This window comes from Carassius auratus, unplaced genomic scaffold, assembly GCF_003368295.1.
Source record: "Carassius auratus strain Wakin unplaced genomic scaffold, ASM336829v1 scaf_tig00026729, whole genome shotgun sequence".
In the NCBI taxonomy this organism is placed as follows: Eukaryota; Metazoa; Chordata; class Actinopteri; order Cypriniformes; family Cyprinidae; genus Carassius; species Carassius auratus.
The window spans coordinates 111,619-132,756 of NW_020525545.1; the positions used below are offsets into that span (position 1 = coordinate 111,619).

The 21,138-nt window shown below is 38.1% G+C and overlaps 1 protein-coding gene and 1 long non-coding RNA gene across 2 annotated transcripts; both read left to right on the top strand.

The window, feature by feature from the left end:
* The first annotated feature begins 1,920 nt into the window (after positions 1-1,920).
* Positions 1,921-8,440, top strand: LOC113078837 (uncharacterized). The gene is made up of 3 exons (XM_026251152.1): positions 1,921-2,105; positions 6,360-6,529; positions 6,670-8,440. The coding sequence occupies exons 1-3, from the start codon at positions 2,061-2,063 to the stop codon at positions 7,727-7,729; spliced, it is 1,275 nt and encodes a 424-aa protein (XP_026106937.1). The 5' UTR covers positions 1,921-2,060; the 3' UTR covers positions 7,730-8,440.
* A 3,728-nt stretch (positions 8,441-12,168) lies between these two features.
* On the top strand, positions 12,169-13,988 carry LOC113078838 (uncharacterized). Its single transcript, XR_003281646.1, has 4 exons — positions 12,169-12,326; positions 13,345-13,479; positions 13,769-13,903; positions 13,977-13,988. It is a non-coding gene; the product is annotated as an uncharacterized LOC113078838 (long non-coding RNA).
* Positions 13,989-21,138: the final 7,150 nt, after the last annotated feature.

Sequence of the window (21,138 nt, forward strand, 5' to 3'; positions counted from 1 at the left end):
CTGTAGCACTCAGATCCTTTCTGATTGGCTGACATGTGTGTTGCGTAACAGGAGTACACTTAAATAAATCAATCCCATGCAAGAGTCCAGCAAGAGAATTCAAGAACACAAGACACATCTCTAATATAACATCCTTCAGAAAACTCAGTTTGCTGTTTGGATCACAGTTTTCCTCAGGTCTGACTCTTTTACATTTACATTTATTTCTTATTTGACTTTTATTAAAACAAACATTTCTGATTCATGAGATGTTTTCCAGAATAAAGCTTAGAAAGTCATGGTTTATTCTGAATACATGTTTTGTGTTATGTTTTAGGTGAATTAGGGATGTGAACTTTTACAGAAATGTAGGCTATTTCTTCAGACCTGCAACTTCAAACTCCAAAAACAATAAGACAGCAGGGAATGAAAGCTCTGGGTCATGACTCAAAAGAAATATCTGATAAAAAATAAATAAAAATCTTGTGATTAATTGATTTTTTTTTAAACTCTTTTAAATTCTGAACTGCAAAAATGGGTCTTCAGCATGTTACAAATTTGCCATTTCTACTTTGACTCTCAAACACTTTAGTTGTTTTGTGTTATCGACATAAAGTCAAGACAATGCTGTTTTCGGTGTTGTAAAAGCTATTTTTTAAATTTATTTTAATTTTAACTTACTAATTGCCAAATAATAATTTTCTTAAAACTACAAGAAGTGAAGTGAGGTGACATTCAGCCAAGTATGGTGACCCATACTCAGAATTTGTGCTCTGCATTTAACCCATCCGAAATGCACACACACAGAGCAGTGAACACACACTGTGAGCACACACCTGGAGCAGTGTTCATCATTTATGCTGCGGCGCCCGGGGAGCAGTTGGGGGTTCGATGCCTTGCTCAAGGGCACCTAAGTCGTGGTATTGAAGGTGGAGAGAGAGCTGATCATGCACTCCCCCCACCCACAATTCCGTCCGGCCCGAGACTAGAACCCACAACCCTTCGATTGGGAGTCCGACTCTCTAACCATTAGGCCACGACTTCCCCACGACTACAGTGTGTGATTGATGTATTTATGTTCTGCTGAGTGTTTAAAATAGAGTAAAAACTCACAATGAGAAATGTCCTGCTCAAGTCTTTCTTGTGATGGAGGCTTTTCCATTGGTTCACCATCAGACTCATTTTATATTTACATTTATTTTGTTAAAATGATTAAATCACATATTTTGAAACGTATGCCCTCACTGCTGTTTTTACAGCACTTTTGTTTTACGATTTAAAAAACGTCCCAACATTTCCAGAATTCGAGTTGTATTTTTCAGAATCGAAATAACACCGTTTTTTTTCTAATTGCAGTTCCTCCGTTTTCCTCTTGTACCATGGGTGTGGCAGACGAACTGTGTGAAGAGCTCTTCCGTTGGATTGATCAGCAGGAGCGATGTGCAGATCATCTCAAGGCTTTGGCCACCGAGCTGGAGGACATGAGGGAGGCGATGACTGCAGGCCAGTTGGTGGGAAACACAGCTACTGTGCTTGGGTCTGCCGCTCTTGTTGGGACAGGCATTGCAACAATTCTGACTGGAGGCCTGGCTTTACCCTCACTGGCACTGGCAGCTGGAATCACAGTCGGAGCGGGTACTGCAACTAGTCTTATACTTACGCTTGTGGAGAAATGGAAATCTAGTGAAACAATGAAAAATGCAGAGAAAACTGCTGACAAAATCTGGCAGATTCAGAAGAATATCGAAAGGCTCAAGGATAAACTCCAGAAGGAGTGTGAGAATGAAGAGTTTGAGGTGTCATCCTCCGATGACGTGCAGTGTGAAATCACAGCGAGGATCCTGAGAGCCTTGGCCAAACGCAGTGGTAGAGATCTGCCCCTCAGTCGCCTAAGACACCTCTTGAGAAGTGATGGCCTGTATACACATCACAGATATCCAGCGTTTAATCTAGACTTCGCATTCTTCTGCACCGTCAGTTCTTTAATAGCATACCTTGGATATTCTGCCATCTTTCTGAAAACAGCAGCAACAAAAGGACAAAAATATTATGCTCCACTTCTTGTGAAAGTTACTAAAGAAATGGCTGATGTTTCACTGAAAGCGGTGTTAAAGGGAACAGGCCAGGTATTTTTTCATAGATATAATCCACACATACACATATACAGTCAGGTCCATAAATATTGGGACATCGACACAATTCTAATCTTTTTGGCTCTATACACCACCACAATGGATTTGAAATGAAACTAACAAGATGTGCTTTAACTGCAGACATTCAGCTTTAATTTGAGGGTATTTACATCCAAATCAGGTGAACGGTGTAGGAATTACAACAGTTTGTATATGTACATCCCACTTTTTAAGGGACCAAAAGTAATGGGACAGATTAACAATCATAAATCAAACTTTCATTTTTTAATACTTGGTTGCAAATCCTTTGCAGTCAATTACAGCCTGAAGTCTGGAGATCAATTAGACATCAGTGTACGCTGGGTTTCATCCCTGGTGATGCTCTGCCAGGCCTCTACTGCAACTGTCTTCAGTTCCTGCTTGTTCTTGGGGCATTTTCCCTTCAGTTTTGTCTTCAGCAAGTGAAATGCATGCTCAATCGGATTTAGGTCAGGTGATTGACTTGGCCATTGCATAACATTCCACTTCTTTCCCTTAAAAATCTCTTTGGTTGCTTTCGCAGTATGCTTCGGGTCATTGTCCATCTGCACTGTGAAGCGCTGACCAATGATTTCTGAAGCATTTGGCTGAATATGAGCAGATAATATTGCCCGAAACACTTCAGAATTCATCCTAATGCTTTTGTCAGCAGCCACATCATCAATAAATACAAGATAACCAGTTCCATTGGCAGCCATACATGCCCACGCCATGACACTACCACCACCATGCTCACTGATGAGGTGGTATGATTTGGATCATGAGCAGTTCCTTTCCTTCTCCATACTCTTCTCTTTCCATCACTCTGGTACAAGTTGATCTTTGTCTCATCTGTCCATAGGATGTTGTTCCAGAACTGTGAAGGCTTATTTAGATGTTGTTTGGCAAACTCTAATCTGGCCTTCCTGTTTTAGAGACTCACCAATGGTTTACATCTTGTGGTGAACCCTCTGTATTCACATGGTGAAGTCTTCTCTTGATTGTTGACTTTGACACACACATACACCTGCCTCTTGGAGAGTGTTCTTGATCTGGCAAACTGTTGTGAAGGGTTTCTTCACCAGGGAAAGAATTCTTCGATCATCCACCACAGTTGTTTTCCATGGTCTTCCGGGTAGTTTGGTGTTTGGAAAGCAACCAAAGAGATTTTTAAGGGAAAGAAGTGGAATGTTATGCAATGGCCAAGTCAGTCACCTGACCTAAATCCGATAGAGCATGCATTTCACTTGCTGAAGACAAAACTGAAGGGAAAATGCCCCAAGAACAAGCAGGAACTGAAGACAGTTGCAGTAGAGGCCTGACAGAGCATCACCAGGGATGAAACCCAGCGTACGCTGATGTCTAATTGATCTCCAGACTTCAGGCTGTAATTGACTGCAAAGGATTTGCAACCAAGTATTAAAAAATGAAAGTTTGATTTATGATTGTTAATCTGTCCCATTACTTTTGGTCCCTTAAAAAGTGGGATGTACATATACAAACTTTTAGAGCTGAAGATCTTTGCCCGAACCCGATGGGACCCGTCGGGACCCGACGGGTTCGGTCGGGTTCGGGCTTAATTTCTATCATATTAGGCGGGCTCGGGCCGGGCTCGGGCTTGCGCTCCGGTTTGTGAGGTAAACGAGCGGTCATGTGATGTGTTTCGATTAGCGCGAGAAAGATGCGAAAATGAATGCTGAGCAGGTGTAATAGAGGCTTGCCTCTGGTGATTACGTTTTGGTTGCACCAGCAGGCACCAGCAACTAAAGCAAACTCGTGAGCGAGAAGTGGAAAAGTTTTGACCATATCTGTAATGAGAATAATAAGTGAATAATGACGCACCATCAGTGAGCGCAGGAACGCGCTGAAGACATCTAACTTACAGTGGATTCAATCATTTTCCTCCACAAAAACATGTAGACCTAGCCCTAATCTCTTTGAGTAAAGGTTTTTCAAATGATAACTAAATATTCATTGAGTCTTAAATGCATAATGTTGACAGAGTGTTTACGCTAATGTTGGCATTATTCTTTTATTAAATAAAGCAAATCCGGCGGAGCCTTTATCTTAATTTCGTTATTGCCAAATACCCATCTTAATTTAAAATTTATCTTAATTAAAAATTTTTAAATAACTTGTTTTTATTGGTGCGTTGGTCTATTTATAGGTTAAATGAGCCTATGTCTAGAATACTGAGATGTTACGATGTGACACAGGACTTATTTTATTTCTTTATTCCAACTTCCAAGTGGTCTAGTATACGTTAGTTATGAGTAAATTATGTTAAAACATGAATAAATTGCTCATTGTTGGCAAAAGGCAAAAGAGCTGTGTGCGTGCTCACATTTGAATAATGTCGGGCTGTAAACGGGTTCGGGCTTTAAAAAAATTGTCAATCAAAATGTACTTGTCGGGCTCGGGCCGAAACCTGTCGGGCTCGGGTCCTGTCGGGCCTAACTTTTAAGGCCCGATTACAGCTCTACAAACTGTTGTAATTCCTACACCGTTCACCTGATTTGGATGTAAATACCCTCAAATTAAAGCTGAAAGTCTGCAGTTAAAGCACATCTTGTTCGTTTCATTTCAAATCCATTGTGGTGGTGTATAGAGCCAAAACGATTAGAATTGTGTCGATGTCCCAATATTTATGGACCTGACTGTATGTATATACAGTACAGTATGTTTTTCGTCATCAGGGTCTAAATAACAATTGCGAAGTCCTCACCAACTTAAAGACAGTCGCCAATCTTCCTAGGAGTAGCTGTCCCAACAAATTCAGCCCAGGGGTGGTTTAGAGGTGATGATTTGGGCTTGTTCTGCAGACACAGGACCTGAGAAACTTGCAGTCATTGAGACTACGAGGACCTCCACTTTATACAGGAATAATCTAGAGACAAATGTGAGGCCGTCTGTCCAGCAGATTAAGGTGGGTTGAAATTGTTCATGCCACAGGACAACGATCCCAAGCACACCAGCAAATCAACATCTGAATGATTGAAGAAAAGAAAAGGTGGTGGAATTGCCAATGTTAAGATAATATTTTTGTCAGCTCTTTATCTTTGGATGCTGTCCAATTGTTCTCAGTTCTTGCATGAGCTCATGGAAAAAATTATGAACATGGAGCCATTTTGTCTGTTCACAAACTTCAACTTCAAGGTTTATTATTACATCCACACATTATGCAGAACCTGATTTTACCAAGTGAGACATGTTCCTGGGACAACATCTTTGTTGTCCCTGGAACAACATTGTGATTAACCAATCAGAAGTTTATAGTTTACGCTTAAAATCAGTGTTTGGTGCTTGTACATCAGTGTCATTCATCTATCATTTCCTCTGGTTTTAGGGATAACTCATGGTTAAGGTTAAGGTCCAGGGATGTGGTCAAGAATACATTTTTGGAGTAAAATGTTGTTCCGGGGTCAACAAAATATGTTGACCTAGGAACACATCTAACTCAGCAAAATCAGGACGTGCCACAAATTATATAGTTGCATTGCAAAGGGGGGTGTATTAGTTTATCCAATAAGAATTGTACACTACATCATACAGGAATGTCTAGCAAACAAAGGGTTGTCCTTCCTGCTGCCTCTAGTGCCCACAGGATGTAGATTACATCTGTATGTTATATAGAAAGGAAGTATGGCCAGGAAGTTCTGGACATATTAGGAGCACTTGGCTGAGTGATGGAGTGAGTTGGAGTGAGCACTTGGAGTGATTGTGCAGTACTTGTTCAGTACCCGTCCTCCTCTGAATATCTGAACTCATGAGGAAATATACATGTGTGCATATGTGTGTATACATTGAGGAAGAGAGAGAGAACACAGAAGGGAGGAGTGAGTGAGACAGAAGAAGAATAAGAAGGGAGGGATAATTACAGAGGGGTAAACTTACAGAGATATCTGGCAGAGAGCATGATATAATCTAACAGCCAAGTCTAAAACTAAGCCTTAACCCCGTTGATGCTACAAAGAAATCTTTAGACTTGTGCACAAACATTTTTGTGCACAGTTGAATGCGCTGAAACATTAATTAACTGAAGAAATGTTGTAAAGAAGAGTAGGCCACAAAATGATGTGAGAGACTGATAAACTCTTAAAGAAAATTTCCTTCAAATAATTGTTGCTAAAGGTGGTTCTACACGTTATATTTCCCCCCACATGGTTTCTTAATGTTGGCTTGGGAATTCTGGGGAATTTATATATATATATAATTTTTACATCTTTGCAGGCCGCAGGAGGAATCTTTGGGCTGATACTAACATTTCCTGATCTGATTGATAACTGTGAAGAACTGATTAAAAACAAACATCAGACTGAAGCTAGCACATATCTGAAGACAAAAGCTAAAGAAATCCTTGAGACTGTGAAGAAATTAAAAAAGCCATTGAATGAATTGCAGTAAGTACATAGGTGTTTCTCTGAACCTTTAATGTAAATGGTCATGAGTAAGACTGCTTACTTTAACACAATAATAATACTGTAGATCTTGTATTTTCGACTCACTGCTAGATTCCATCACCACTAAATTTATCTTTCAGAGAGATGCTCAATCAAATCCCTGAAATGGAGTGTCACATTGATTTGGCTCAGGAGATGTTTGGATCTCAAATATACACACGAGGCACCATCTGTATGGAGTATACACAGAGCCAAAAGCAGGACACGAAGACACAGGAGTTTATTCTCCTATGCACAAAAGACATAGGAGTAACTAAGAATTGTTCCACAGGAAAACACAAATCGGGTGACAACAAGAACAAACGACAGAAGAAGAAGGCTACTTCAACTATAGACAGGAGTCTTAACCAGGAGAGGAAACTTGCTTTTCCGAGGAAACCACCACACAAGTCTAAAACAAAAGTAAAGAAATTTCAGTTCCGCCTTCCTAAAATAATGATGTCTAATGTGCGTTCTCTTCCGAACAAAATAGAGGAGCTCCAAGAAATGATGGAAGATGTGGAAAACATTAATTCCGATCTGATGTTCTTCACAGAGACATGGTTGAACAGGAACTCGCCCAGCATTAGCTTCGAGGGATATAGGTCTTACCGGGTTGATCGTGATGCACGGCTAACTCAGAAACGTAGAGGAGGGGGATTGATGGTGCTTGTGAATGAGGCCTGGGCGACTGATGTGGAGGTGGAAAACATCATTATAACTCCTGATTATGAGTTAATGGTCGTGTCCATTAGACCACATGACCACCCTGAGGATGCGCCACCACTTACCTTCATCCATGTGTATATCCCTCCAGGAACTAATATGAGTCAAGCCGCCAGAGACATCGCTGGTGTTTACTATGATGTTCTGGAGCAGTATCCTGGTGGTCCTGTTTTCTTGTTGGGTGATTTCAACCACTGTGACATCACTCATCTCTTAGACCTGGAGCAATACGTCACATGCCCAACCAGATACAGTAACACCCTGGATCAGTGCTATGGGAATGTGCCAGGGGCTTATAGATCTGAATGCAGTCCCCCGCTTGGCCGGTCAGACCACAATGTCATTCATTTGATTCCTAAAAAGAAGTCGGATGGAAGTGACCCTTCCAAAGATGAGAAGTGTACACATGACAGTACCAAATCCAGAAAGCAATGAGAGGCTGTGCAGCAGTTCTCTGTTGTTGTCATGTAGCACCAGGGTTTAGTTCCACTGTGTGCTGTGCTACTATATGGTTTGTTTTGTCCTATAGATGTAGGACAGTCTAACTACTTTCAATTAACTTACTGAGTATAAAAAGTCATTGAGAAAGAAGGCGACAGGATTGTAGTCAGAAATGGTCTGAAAACTGGCACAACAATGAGGAACAACATGTGGAAAACGAATTCTCCTTTGAATGAAGAAAATTAAATGCTTGATATACTTTTACCCTGTTAGCCCACACCAGAAAGTGGGCATCCTGAACGCCTCTCAACTCGCACGTGTCAGTGTTTATGAATAGATAAAATGAAATGGGCCAAATTTAATCTCGACAAACTATGTATCATTATAAAGATATAAGCCTCAAGCATTGACGACAGATCGCTGTTTTTCAATGGCAAGCTTATAAAGACTGTATTTGCTACATTTGTGTAAGCAGTACACATACAAACATGAACATTAGAAACGCTGTACATACCAGATCCGTCGTAATAACGAGTCATAAACACATCCAGAGCTGTAAATCCCGGATTAGTTAGAAAGATAAGGGTCCACTGAACGACATCTCATGAAGCACGTTTAGTCCAACGAAGCAATAACGTTGTAATATGGATCATAATTCCTTTGTTTACGTTTCATTTCTTCAGCGACAGAATTGTTTGCGTCCGTTATGGAATAACTCACGGTCAGAAACTGCGTCTTGGTAGTAAAAACACGGCATGGTTTTGCAGCGTACAGTGTCACAAACATAATGAGGCGATCCACCGGAAAAAAGAATGAATTAAAGATATGCGAAAGATTGTTTATTTGATTTTGGCGCTCCCTCGTGACGCGCTCTGACGCACCTGTCAGCTGATGGAGGCGGAACTTACAGCGATCGCTTTTTCCTTTCTTTCTTTTATTTTTAAACAGTTTTTATATATGTGAGAGTGTGTTTTATGTTGAATGTGAATGTATCTGCATGATTACCATCTGTTTGAGCGCAAATCAGCCCAAATCAGCTCGCTATTACAGTATGATCACGGCTATCAAAGTGAACGCGTCTATATGAATAGAGAGAGTGGATTATTTACTTTGTGTTATTACCATCTGTATAAGTGGCCATCAGCAATTATTTGCATCGTAATTCATTGTAAATGCTGCATTTCTAGCAATCTCACGATTTTCTGTAATTGGCAAACAAAGTTAAATCTTTTTTTTTATTTTTCTTATTATTCTTATTTTTCTTACTCAAATTATTCTTATTTTAATTTTCTAGTGCTCAAATAAATCATTTATATGATGTCTAAGTTTCTGTCTAGTGTTTTATAATTGAAAAAACTATGCAGTGGTATGTTTACTGACTAAATAATTTGTAGAAGCCTTCAATACTATTGGGAAATATATTTTCTTATATTTGTGGGGTGGGGGATGTAGACATAGTCTCATAAAAATATTTGAAGGAGTCTAATTTTTCATGATATCTTATTCAGATTTGAAATAGAAACTCATAAGACATTTGGCTTTGCTTTTCTAGGTTACTCCAGGACTCATTTCATGTATTTTTATATCAAATAAAAAAAAAGATATTTAAGTGTGGTAAAAAAAAAAATGTCACTTCAAAACGCACTTCAGTGTCTATAACTTTTAATATTTTTGAGCATTATCAAATCTGGTTGATAAAAAGTAAAGCTCAAAGAGTCTTCTTTCTAAAGACACCACAATTATGTTTGTAACACACTGAAGTAGTTAAACTGTTACAATTATAAGTTAGGTAGAGCACTTTCAGCTGTGAGTCCCATAATGGGTTGTCAGGTTAACAGGTTAATCAAACAAATAGCTTTGCTAATTATAGTAATACTGCTAAAAAAAGATATTTCCGATCACTGAAGTTTACCATTATTACCAAAATTCACCTTTAAATGTGTTGAGGAGCAAGACTCATCAGATCAGAAAATGTACACGGTGCAGTCTGGCTGTGAATGGTACCATTAATTACTCACTGAAGAGGAAAACAGCAGAGCATTCAGAAGATGTTGGGTAATAGAAGAGCACTGAAGATAAAACCAGGATGTAAGTTCAAGGAAATGCCTTGTATACTAAGTCTCCAGGAAGAATGGTTGAGTGGGTTCACTGTAAACTATTCGGCTTCTTGAACTCTCTCAGTCTACTTTTATTTGATACTGATAAACACACACCACTTAGTATCTAACTTTGAGTGCAATCCTAATCACAAACCATCATAGCTTGTTAAGTAAAGCATTGAGCATACTGTGTGTGTGTGTATATATATATATATATATATATATATATATATATATATATATATATATATATATATATACAGTAATATGCATATAATATTATTAAGCAATTGTAACTTTATTTTTTTATTTTTTAACTTACTAAAGTGTAATATTAACATTCAATATTATAGTAATGTAGTAACAAATGATTCTCATGTATATTTTACAGCATTTTTTTTCTTGATAAAATTTGGCATGTACTGTACCCAAAAAAAAAAACCTAAATAATCTACATTGCTTCAAATCAGTAATCAAATCGAATCACAAGATTGTGAATGAGAATCCAAATGAATTGTTAGAATGAGATTTTAAGCTGTTTTGTTGTTGTTGCTGTTGTTATTCAGTTGTTCAGTTCAGTACGAATCATTTCATCATAACTAGATGCGTTGTAAATCAGCGAGTCATTGTGCAGCGTGGAGAATTTAATTGATTATCACCAATCTTTCATGAGATCGCGAGTGATTTAAATGTGAATATGCATTAATTCAGCTCACTCACTAAAAAAATAAAACAACACAGATTCAGTATTCCTCAAAATGAAGAAATATAATCCATAATACTTGGAAAATGACGCAAACCTGCAATAATTAAATGTTAAACAACACAAATATCCTTTATGTATTTAATCCCATTCTATTAACCAATGTCTTTGCTCCTGACCTTGGGTGATCCAGTTCCACCATACTAAAACAACAGATAAACATACTCTGAACTGTTTGTGTTATCAGATCTGGGAAGAGTGCCAAATATGGGAGTGAGAAAACAACACACTGAGACTCTTTGCTGCATACCACGAACATTAACCCTGAAGCAGATGAACAAGATGCAGTTGAAGCGTTTCACCAAGAAATGACTATTTTAATCAACTTTATCAATACTAGTTTCAGTCTAACATCAGGTGGGTCAGGTTGCAGGCCCAGACAGGGATGAAGGACATAACACCAGGCCTGATCAGAGTGCTGATGTCAGGCAAACAGCAAACACAGAAAGACTCAGTTGTATTTTATTGTTTTAGTTTATAGCACTTTTTACCATGCAAATTGTGTCAAAGCAGCACAGTAGGTTTTTATTAGTTTATATGATTTCTACCACTTATGCATTATTCTTTCTTCTTCCTATATTCAATTATCTCTTTTAATATATTATTCTATTGTATTTTAATAGTGTTCATTTTTGAGTATTCTTATTCTTATATTATTTGCCCGGCTGCAATGACCCAGCATTGACTTTACAGGCCGCGTTTAAGCACAAAGGCCCTAATGAAACAAATTTCAGACAAACTAAATAGCAAAAAAAAAAAACAAAAAAAAAAAAACAGCAAAGAAACTGATTCGAACTAATTAACTGAATAGCAATATTTTTTTTCTTATTTCACTGAATATTTTTATTTCATTACCTTCTTTTTTAAACATGTGTACCTTAACTCTCATTAAAAAGGCTTTCTTTAGGCTCGTCTTGTACATGTAATATAAGCACAAACTGTGTGATGAAGTCAGAAAGAGCTTTATTGTCAAGTCTGCTTGCACACAGAAGGAATATGGTTAACACTTTACAATAATGTTCATATTAGTTAACTACTTTAGTTAACATGAACTAAGAATGAACACAACATTTATTAATCTTAGCTAATGTTAATTTCAACATCTACACATGCATTATTAACATGAACTAACAGTGAACAACTGTATTTTCATTAACTGACATTAACAAAGATTAATAAATACTGTAATGTATTATTCATTGTTTGCTCACGTTAGTTAATACATTAACTATTATTAACTAGCAGAACCTCATTGTAAAGTGTTACCGGAATTAGTTTTAGTGTCACAAGTGATTGCTCATGACCTTCTGATACTGCTTTTATTTCTCATCAAACACAACTTTAAGCAAACAGTGTTAAAAGTCCTATACATTTTTATTTGACCTAAAATACCATGCAACAGATTCTATAACTGTTGTCCCTCAAAGCCTCGAAAAGGCTCAAATGGATTTTTTTTTAATCTGATCAAGCTTCTTCTGGTTCATGATCTGCTCAGCCAGAGTCGCTTAGAGTCGTGCATCTTCGGACGTGATGCATATGGTTTAGTATAAACGCCACCCACACAGCACCAGGACACCATTTTTAGCTGCTCCCGCCTTTGCTTTGTTCTAATCTCTCCCCTAAATGCTGTATTAAACGAATTGATGCATAATGAATACTAATCCCTGCTGTGTTCAACTCATGTATTGTACTGTAAAAGACTGATGATCTGACGAGCTTCTTTCTGCAGGTACCAATTACCAGTTACTCTTCAATATGCAGCAACCTCTGCTGAACAGGTTTCTATAAGAGGAGAAAAAGGTGTAGAAATGTTTTGACTATGCACTGTTGCGTGATTTTGGATTCGTATGATCAAATCTGTTTGTGAATGCATGTAAATCTGGATTTTGCGCCGTGTCCTTTTATGAGACAGTGAGCTGGATTTAAAGCCTCAGTTTATTTTAAGATAATGTGTGATCGTGACTAATGTGTGAGGCAGGAAACCACTTGGGCGTTTCCTGTTAAAAACACAACACATCAAGAATATGTGTTATATTGTGTTATATATGTGTTATAATTTTATATCAAGAATACTGGTTACACGTTTATTAATGTTGTGGTTTGTGTTTGTTTTGTGCTTTGTTTTGGACTTGTGATCTGTGTAAAGACAGCGGAAGGACACGTCCTCACACAGACTCCATGATTTTATTTTACCACATCTTTCTGCTGGAGTCGTGTAACTTTCTAAGAATTGTTTTCACAATTCTTTCACATCTGACATGAGGTGAGAAAAGAGACCGAGCACATATGAACAGAGGAAAATCACTTGTGTACTGTACGAATGTCTAAACTATCACCACGTGTTTGTGTCTGTGTGCTTCCGTTTCACATGAACGGATAGTTGGCTACTATTCAGCTTCTAAATGGGGGATCCATGGATAAAAACGAAACTTGACACAAAAGAGTTTGCATAAGGTTCTTTTTGTCTTTTTTTTTTTTTAAATTTACTCACCCTCATCACTTTCTTTTCTTCTGTAGAACACAAAAGCAGCCATCTTTGTATTTATTTGTTGGTCTTTTGCATTGGTGGATGGTGACAGATTGAACATAGCACACATGAATAACTGTTTTCTTGGAGATATTTGCATCATGCTTCAACACATTCTTCAATCATTGTAAATGTGCATCTAAAATAGAAAGTTGGCAATAATTGAAAGTTTATTTGACACAGAAATCCCCCTCTCTCTCTCTGTGTGTGTGTGTGTCAGTGTTGGATGATGGATCGCAGTGTGAATGTGACGTGTGATGAGATTCAGATCAGAGACGGGTTTGAGTTCAGAGTTCCTGCTGACAGATTCACTCTCTTCCATCAGTCTGACTGTGAACCGCTCTGGTACTCACAGGTGAGAGTGTGTTTCTGCTCCATCACACACACACACACACACTCTCTCTCTCTCTCTCTCTCTCTCTCTCTCTCTCTCTCACTCACACACACACACACACACACACTCTCTCTCTCTCTCTCTCTCTCACACACACACACACACACACACACACTCACACTCACACACACACACACACACTCACACACACACACACACACACACACACTCTCTCTTTCTCTCTCTCACACACACACACACACACACACACACACACACACTCATGATCTGATGTGTCTGATTTGTTCAGGATGATCGTCTGATAGCAGATCCATCAGATCCTCAGAAACTGATTGCTCCTGTGGTTTCTGTCTCTTCTGATCGTCTCGTCACGTCTCACTGTGTGAATCAACTCCGTCACGAGATCCGCTGCGATGCTTCTGGAGTAAATGTTTTTCTCTATTCTCATATTTAATCTTTCATCAACACTATTAATGATGCTCTTTCATTCATCTCAGTTCAGACTGGACACTATCTTCAGAGGTGAGAGAAAAACTTCAGGAAACTCTGTGTTGAACTGAATCTAGTGTGAATCTTCAAGTGAATCATGATGATTGTGAATCTGTTTTTCAGTGAGGAATGAAACTGCAGTGACTCCAAACTCAGGTGAGTTTCAGCTGATAAACGTCTGATTATTCACAGATCTGATTCACACTCACTCTTTTCTCTCATATTGACTCATATTTATCATCACTGTGTGTTTGTAAAGATGATCTGAATGAAGTGACTCTCCATCGTTCAGGTAAACTCCTGTGCTTCTGTGTTTCAGTATTGATCATTTTTATTGATCAGATGTGTATGTATTCAGTCGTTCAGCTGAATGTGTTGTCTCTCTCTCGTGTTCAGATCAGTGGGGGTGGATTCCTGTCCTTATTCTCATTGTTCTTCTGGTTTTGATCTGTTTCTTGCTGCGGAGAAGGATCTTCAGGTGATTCTTTAGTCATTATATCTTATACTATAGTTCACAAGCGCTCATGTCATCACCAATCACAGTTTCATTTATTTTATCATCTTCAACAGAGAATTAATTTGATTTAAAGTCTTTCTGAATAAACAGGCAATCCTTAAATATACAGTATATTAAATTGTAATCAGATTGTGTTTTCAGGTGTTTTCAAAGGAAAGCACAGATTATCCGTCAGCGTGAAGCTCCAGACAACAGGTGAGTGAATCAAACTGATAAATGAACTGATTCACTGAATCACATGATGATTTAAGAGCTGAATCAGACGAATGATGTGTGTGTTTCTCACAGGGATCTGGTGATGATCTGATCATCCAGGAATCAGTTCAGTGAATCGGTTCAGTGTCCAGGGGATGAGCACCATCTGATTTTCTTTTTTTCTTCTTTTTTTGACATGCAAAGGTGATAATCCCACCAGTCAACATAATGACCATAATGTTTTAGAGCATTTTTCTGCAAATATAGGAAAATAAAGGATCTCATTTAAATATGTGCAGTGTCAAATGGTTAGTTCAGATTGTCACATGACCAGAAGTTTATTAACAGTTTGGACCTTGAGAAGATGATGACTGCAAAAGACATGACAAATATTTTTGGTCCACATTATATTTAAGGTTAATGTAATTATATAGTTTAATAAAGGTTATATAGGTTAATATAGTTATATAAATTAAACTGTAGTTGTTAGTGAAGATGTTGATGATATATGTTACAAAAAAAAGGGGGGGGGGCAGAAATACTGAGATAAAATACAACCATAAGTGTTTTATTTATGCATAATAGTAACCCTATAAATTGATAAAACAGAGTATTAAATAGTTGGGCTGAGAAATATGTTAATTCATTACACATTATCTTACCAATCACAATTGTGACCAACTATAAATCACAATTTCTCACACACCTTTCCAAAAATTACAATAATAATAATGACCTTGGATTGACAGGCCCAAACTCACAGAGAGCATCTGTAAGTCTCCTACTCGCTTAACCGATGTTAGCGCTAGAGCTGCACGGTTAATCGTTAAAAGATCGTGATCTCGATTCAGACACCCTCTCGATCTCATTTCTAAATGACAACAATTCCCCGAGTCTATTAAACCTTTGGCAAAGTCTAACAAATCAGATCCATGTTCGCACTGCCGCTGACACAGAGAGAGCAGTTAGCGTGTTTGGTTTAGAAACCTCTCCACGAACTGTCTTTTCAACTACACAGTATTATTTCTGTCTTACGGTCATTTATAATATCACATAAATCCCGGGATAAAGTTTATAGTTCAGATATAAACATTGATGTCTATATTGTAGCGATCAAAATAGAGCAAATCCCCTTTTGAAAGTACTGCGATTGAAATAACGTTTGTGTCGATTGCGACAAGTCACTTAAAAATTTATTTTTCCTTCAAGAGAATCGTTCAAAAACCCGGATTCATCCAGTAATGAAACAAGTCAAGTAGGTTTATGAGTGAGTTGTTGAATCAGTGATTTTAATATTAAAAATTGGGGTATTAAATATATTATATATACACTACCAGTCAAAAAAATTTCAATCGTAAGATGTGTAATGTTTTTTAAAGAAGTCTCTTCTGCTCACCAAGCCTGCATTTATTTTATCCTGAGTACATCAAAAATAGTAATTAAAAAAATATATATTTTTACAATTTAAAATAATTGCTTTCTACATAAATGTATTTTAAAATATAATTTATTCCTGTGATGCAAAGTTGAATTTTCAGCATCGTTCAAAATTCAGCTTTGACCACAGAAATAAATTACATTTGAAAATATATTCCAATAGAAAGCAGTTATTTTACATTTTAAAAATATTTCACAACATAACTACTTTTGCTGTATTTTGGATAAAATAAGTGTAGGCTTGGTGAGCAGAAGAGAATTATATATAAAAAAAATCGAATCGTGATCTCTATATGAGACCAAAAAAAATTGTGATTCTCAATTTATCCAGAATCGTGCAGCTCTAGCTAGCATCACTAGCAGAGCGGTTTTCAGCAACAGAGAACGTAAGTCGCAGTCTGAAGCGGATCGAAGGGACCGCGAATGGGTGAGGAGGGTTCAGCCTTCTGGACCCTTCAGAAAACAAAAAACAGGTTGTTTTTACCCACAGACAGTGCTTCTATAGGAGCGTGAGAGGCTGTGAAAAACATAGACTTTAATGGTAGAGAGATTATGACCCCTACACAGTAAGTCTTGGTGGAAGGACAATATCTGAGATATGTCACAAGCGAATGGATCTTCACCCCTGGGTGTGCACAAGGCGGTGAAAACCGATCATTCAAGGCTATAGAGGTGCCTTGTCACTGGAGCTCTAGCCTATAATATGGTATTCATGATGCTTTGTGGGAGGTCCACCAACTTCAGTTGAAAGGCCATACATGGAGAGCCCACAGCTTGGGTCTGGGGTGCCTTATGGTTCAGTTCGCTTGAGAGAGAAGGTCTTGTCTTAAGGGGTTCGGCCATGGCTCTGCTAGCGACAGCTACGACAGCTCTGAGAGGCATGGTTGGCTCCTCCAAAGAAGGGGCTATCAGGATAACCTTGTGGGCATCCTCCCTTACTCGTCTGATGACCTGGGGGATCAGAGCGATTGGGGGAAAAGCATAAAGCAGAGATTGGCCAGAGCATCCTTGACTTTTGAAAAATAGTTTGGGCAATGAGAATTGTCTTCTGAGGCGAAGAGGTCGACCTCCGCCCTCCCAAAGATGTCCCAAATCCTTTGAACAGTTTGGGGAGGGATCTGACTCCTCCGAAGTTGACGTGGGACAACATGTGCGCCCCAGTGTTTAGAATTCCTTGGACATGTGCTACCCTCAGCGAGGGCCCACTATAGGACTATAGGGGGGTTTGAGGAGAGCCCACGTTGGCGATTTATTGAGAACACTACTGTCATGTTGTCTAACTAGAGTCGGTTCCCTTGTTTCCTGCCAGGTGTGATAAGAAAGCGCAGATAGCTCGAAATACAGCCAGCATTTCCATGGAGCTTGCTTTCTGTACTCGTCCAGACGCCAAAGGTCGGATGGCCTCCACACAGGGCCCCACAGTCTTGGAGGCATCCGTGAAGATGACTTTCTGCCTGCCAACTATCCCCACTACTGCCCCCTGCTCGTATCATTTGGGCTTCGTCCCTGGGGTCAGGGTTGTACTGTCCGCCTGGCTCACCTTGATCATGCTGCAAGCATGCCACCAGGAATGGAATGGGACTTGAGGTTTTAGCCAAAACTGTAGTGGCCAAAACATAGAGCTGGCCCAGCTGCAGAGCTGGCGATGCTAAACTCATGAGACCTAGCATCTTTTGAAACCTCTTGAGCATTCCAGGTGTAAAGGTTTCTGCAAGCTGCTGAGACTACCGCCCATATAGTGTCATTCCAACACTACCAAGCTGGCCATCAAATGCCCAATAGCCTGGGCAGTGGCCTTAGTAGTGCAGGGCCAGGTCCATAGCGCTGCACAACTCCTTAACCTGTTAGCCAGCACCAGAATGCCCTCGTCCTGAACGCCTCTCAACTCGCACGTGTCAGTGTTTATGAATAGATTAAATGAAACGGGACAAATTTAATCTTGACAAACTATGTATCATTATAAAGATCTAAGCCTCAAGCATCGACGACAGATCGCTGTTTTTCAATGGAAAGCTTATAAAGACTGTATTACATTTGTGTAAGCAGTACACATACAAACATGAACATTAGAAACGCTGTACATACCAGATCCGTCATAATAACGAGTCATAAACACATCCAGAGCTGTAAACCCCAGATTAGTTAGGAAGGTAAGGGTCCACTGAACGACATCTCATGAAGCACGTTTAGTCCAACGAAGCAATAACGTTGTAATATGGATCATAATTCCTTTGTTTACGTTTCATTTCTTCAGCGACAGAATTGTTTGCGTCCGTTATGGAATAACTCACGGTCAGAAACTGCGTCTTGGTAGTAAAAACACGGCATGGTTTTGCAGCGTACAGTGTCACAAACAGAATGAGGCGATCCACCGGAAAAAAGAATGAATTAAAGATATGCGAAAGATTGTTTATTTGAATTTGGCGCTCCCTCGTGACGCGCTCTGACGCACCTGTCAGCTGATGGAGGCTGAACTTACAGCGATCGTCTTTTTCTTTCTTTTATTTTTAAACAGTTTTTATATATGTGAGAGTGTGTTTTATGTTGAATGTGAATGTATCTGCATGATTACCATCTGTTTGAGTGCAAATCAGCCCAAATCAGCTCGCTATTACAGTATGATCACGGCTATCAAAGTGAACGCGTCTATATGAATAGAGAGAGTGGATTATTTACTTTGGCACATTTGTGTTATTACCATCTGTATAAGTGGCCATCAGCAATTATTTGCCTCGTAATTCATTGTAAAAGATGAATTTCTAGCAATCTCAGGATTTTCTGTAATTGGCAAACAAAGTTAAATATTTTTTTTATAATTATTATTATTATTATTTTTCTTACTCAAATTATTCTTATTGTATTTTTCTAGTGCTCAAATAAATCACTTATATGATGTCTAAGTGTCTAGTGTTTTATAACTGAAAAAAACTATGCAGTGTTATGTTTACTGACTAAATAGTTTGTAGAAGCCTTCAATTCTATTGGGAAATATATTTTCTTATATTTGGGGGGTGGGCGGTGTAGACATAGCCTCAGAAAAATATTTGCAGGAGTCTCAGTTTTCATGATATTTTATTCAGATTTGAAATAGAAACTCATGGGACATGTGGCTTTCAACCCATTACTTTTCTAGATTGCTTCAGGACTCATTTCATTAAAAAACATTTTTTTAAGTGTGGTAAAAAAAAAATTCAAGGCACTTCAGTGTCTATAACTTTTCATATTCTGGTTGATAAAAAGTAAAGGCCAAAGGGTCTTCTTTCCAAAGACACCAAAATTATGTTTGTAACACACTGAACTAGGAAACCTAGGTAGAGCACTTTCAGCTGTGAGTCCCATAATGGGGGGTGCTGGCTAACAGGTTAAATGTGGTAGGGCTGTGCCCTACTTCGTCCATGGTGCAGATGAGCTTGGCCTGGTACACTAGAAGCACCACCATGGGATGCAGAGCTGAAGCAGTGTCATTCACGCTCCAGCGCTTCCACCTGCTTTCGGCAGGTTCAGGCGAGCTCACCATAGGCTTGCATGGTGCCACCGCGCAGCCACTGGTTAGTTTCTATCAAACTCGACGAACCATTGTCGTGCAGTATCATTGCGTGATTTAAAGACTCCAAAAATCTGAGAAAAAGGACTTTTCCCCATATTGAAAAGTACTACAATACGAGTGTAGTATGCAAAGGGAACTCTTTTCCAGGTGTGTACACATCAGTAAATCACTCATTAGTTATGCTATGTGTGTTTTTGTGTGTCAACTTGCTATTTGTTTACATCTAAACAGCTAACGTAAACTTTATTAGCAGTCTGTTTATGAACTTGTGTCCTTGATAACATAAGTTTTCATCATGATTATTAAAGCATTCTGTTACACAAAAATCCCCTGGGAATGCTAGTTTACAGTTATAATAACTAATAAAGCATTACATAAAATAACCAAACATCAGCTATATACTACACACTGATCTGTTGATGAGATCTACACTCAGTTATTTTCTGTTGTATGGGCTGTTAGACAGAAAACAACACTGAACACACATCAAGTAAGTTCCTTATAAAATAAAGATAAAAAAGTATTATAAGTAACTTTATATTAAAAAATGAGAAATAAATTAATAAATAAACCCTGCTGAGATATTTTATTTTACATATATTATTATTATTATTATTATTATTATTATTATTATTATTTTATTTTTTATTTTTGCATATTATCAGAGTATCAGTTCTCTGTCATATATTATTAATCTAAATTCAAGTTTAAAAAAAAAAATAAATAAATAAATTTCAGTTAGTTAGTTAGTACGCAAGTACATAGGATCCAGAGAGGTATCTTTTATTTTTTGGCCTGTTGTCAGTCTTAATCAGTTTATTATGAGAGTTATCAAATGATGTTTATCATCAGTTTTGTGATAAGATTATGAAAGTCGACTTGTCAATAAAGGTAACAACATTTTCAAGGTGACAGTTTTATCCTTTAAACAATATTTTTACCTAGACTGTTCAAATAGTTCAGTTCTTTGACAGTGCAGCTTGTCAACTGGAAAACATCCCAGTCCCTCACGTCAGCACAGTCACCTCCTTCAACACACACCAGACCCCAATCACACGAATACTACAATCACTAATCAATAACACAACCCTTGGTTTACCTGCACTCCTCTTGTCTCTGGCCTGTTTGTCACACCAATAAAGTTAACAAAATGTTGATTACATTTTTGCGAGGAGTTGTGAAAGAACTACAGTGGTTTATTTGTACATTGATGTTTTAAAAACATTGAATTTAGTATATATTATAGTATGTGTCTGTATATAATATAATGTTAAAAAATACACTTATTTCTAACATTTTATTTAGCATTATTATTTTTCTCTCTCCTGAGACATCTTTATTTTTAATATCAAGATAAATATTTATAGTTTTGTGTGTGTGTGTGTGTGTGTGTTGTATTGTGTATTTAAAAACTCTTTTAAAGTGCAACACATCAATAAACGTTACAATATTTCAATGCAACTTTCAACCAAGC

Bases quoted from the DNA above. Each gene is read 5' to 3' on its own strand.
- LOC113078837 (XM_026251152.1), top strand. From the start codon at position 2,061: ATGGCTGATGTTTCACTGAAAGCGGTGTTAAAGGGAACAGGCCAG. The intron at 2,106-6,359 runs GTATTTTTTCAT...ACATCTTTGCAG, and splicing joins TGTTAAAGGGAACAGGCCAG to GCCGCAGGAGGAATCTTTGG. The intron at 6,530-6,669 runs GTAAGTACATAG...TTTATCTTTCAG, and splicing joins AAGCCATTGAATGAATTGCA to AGAGATGCTCAATCAAATCC.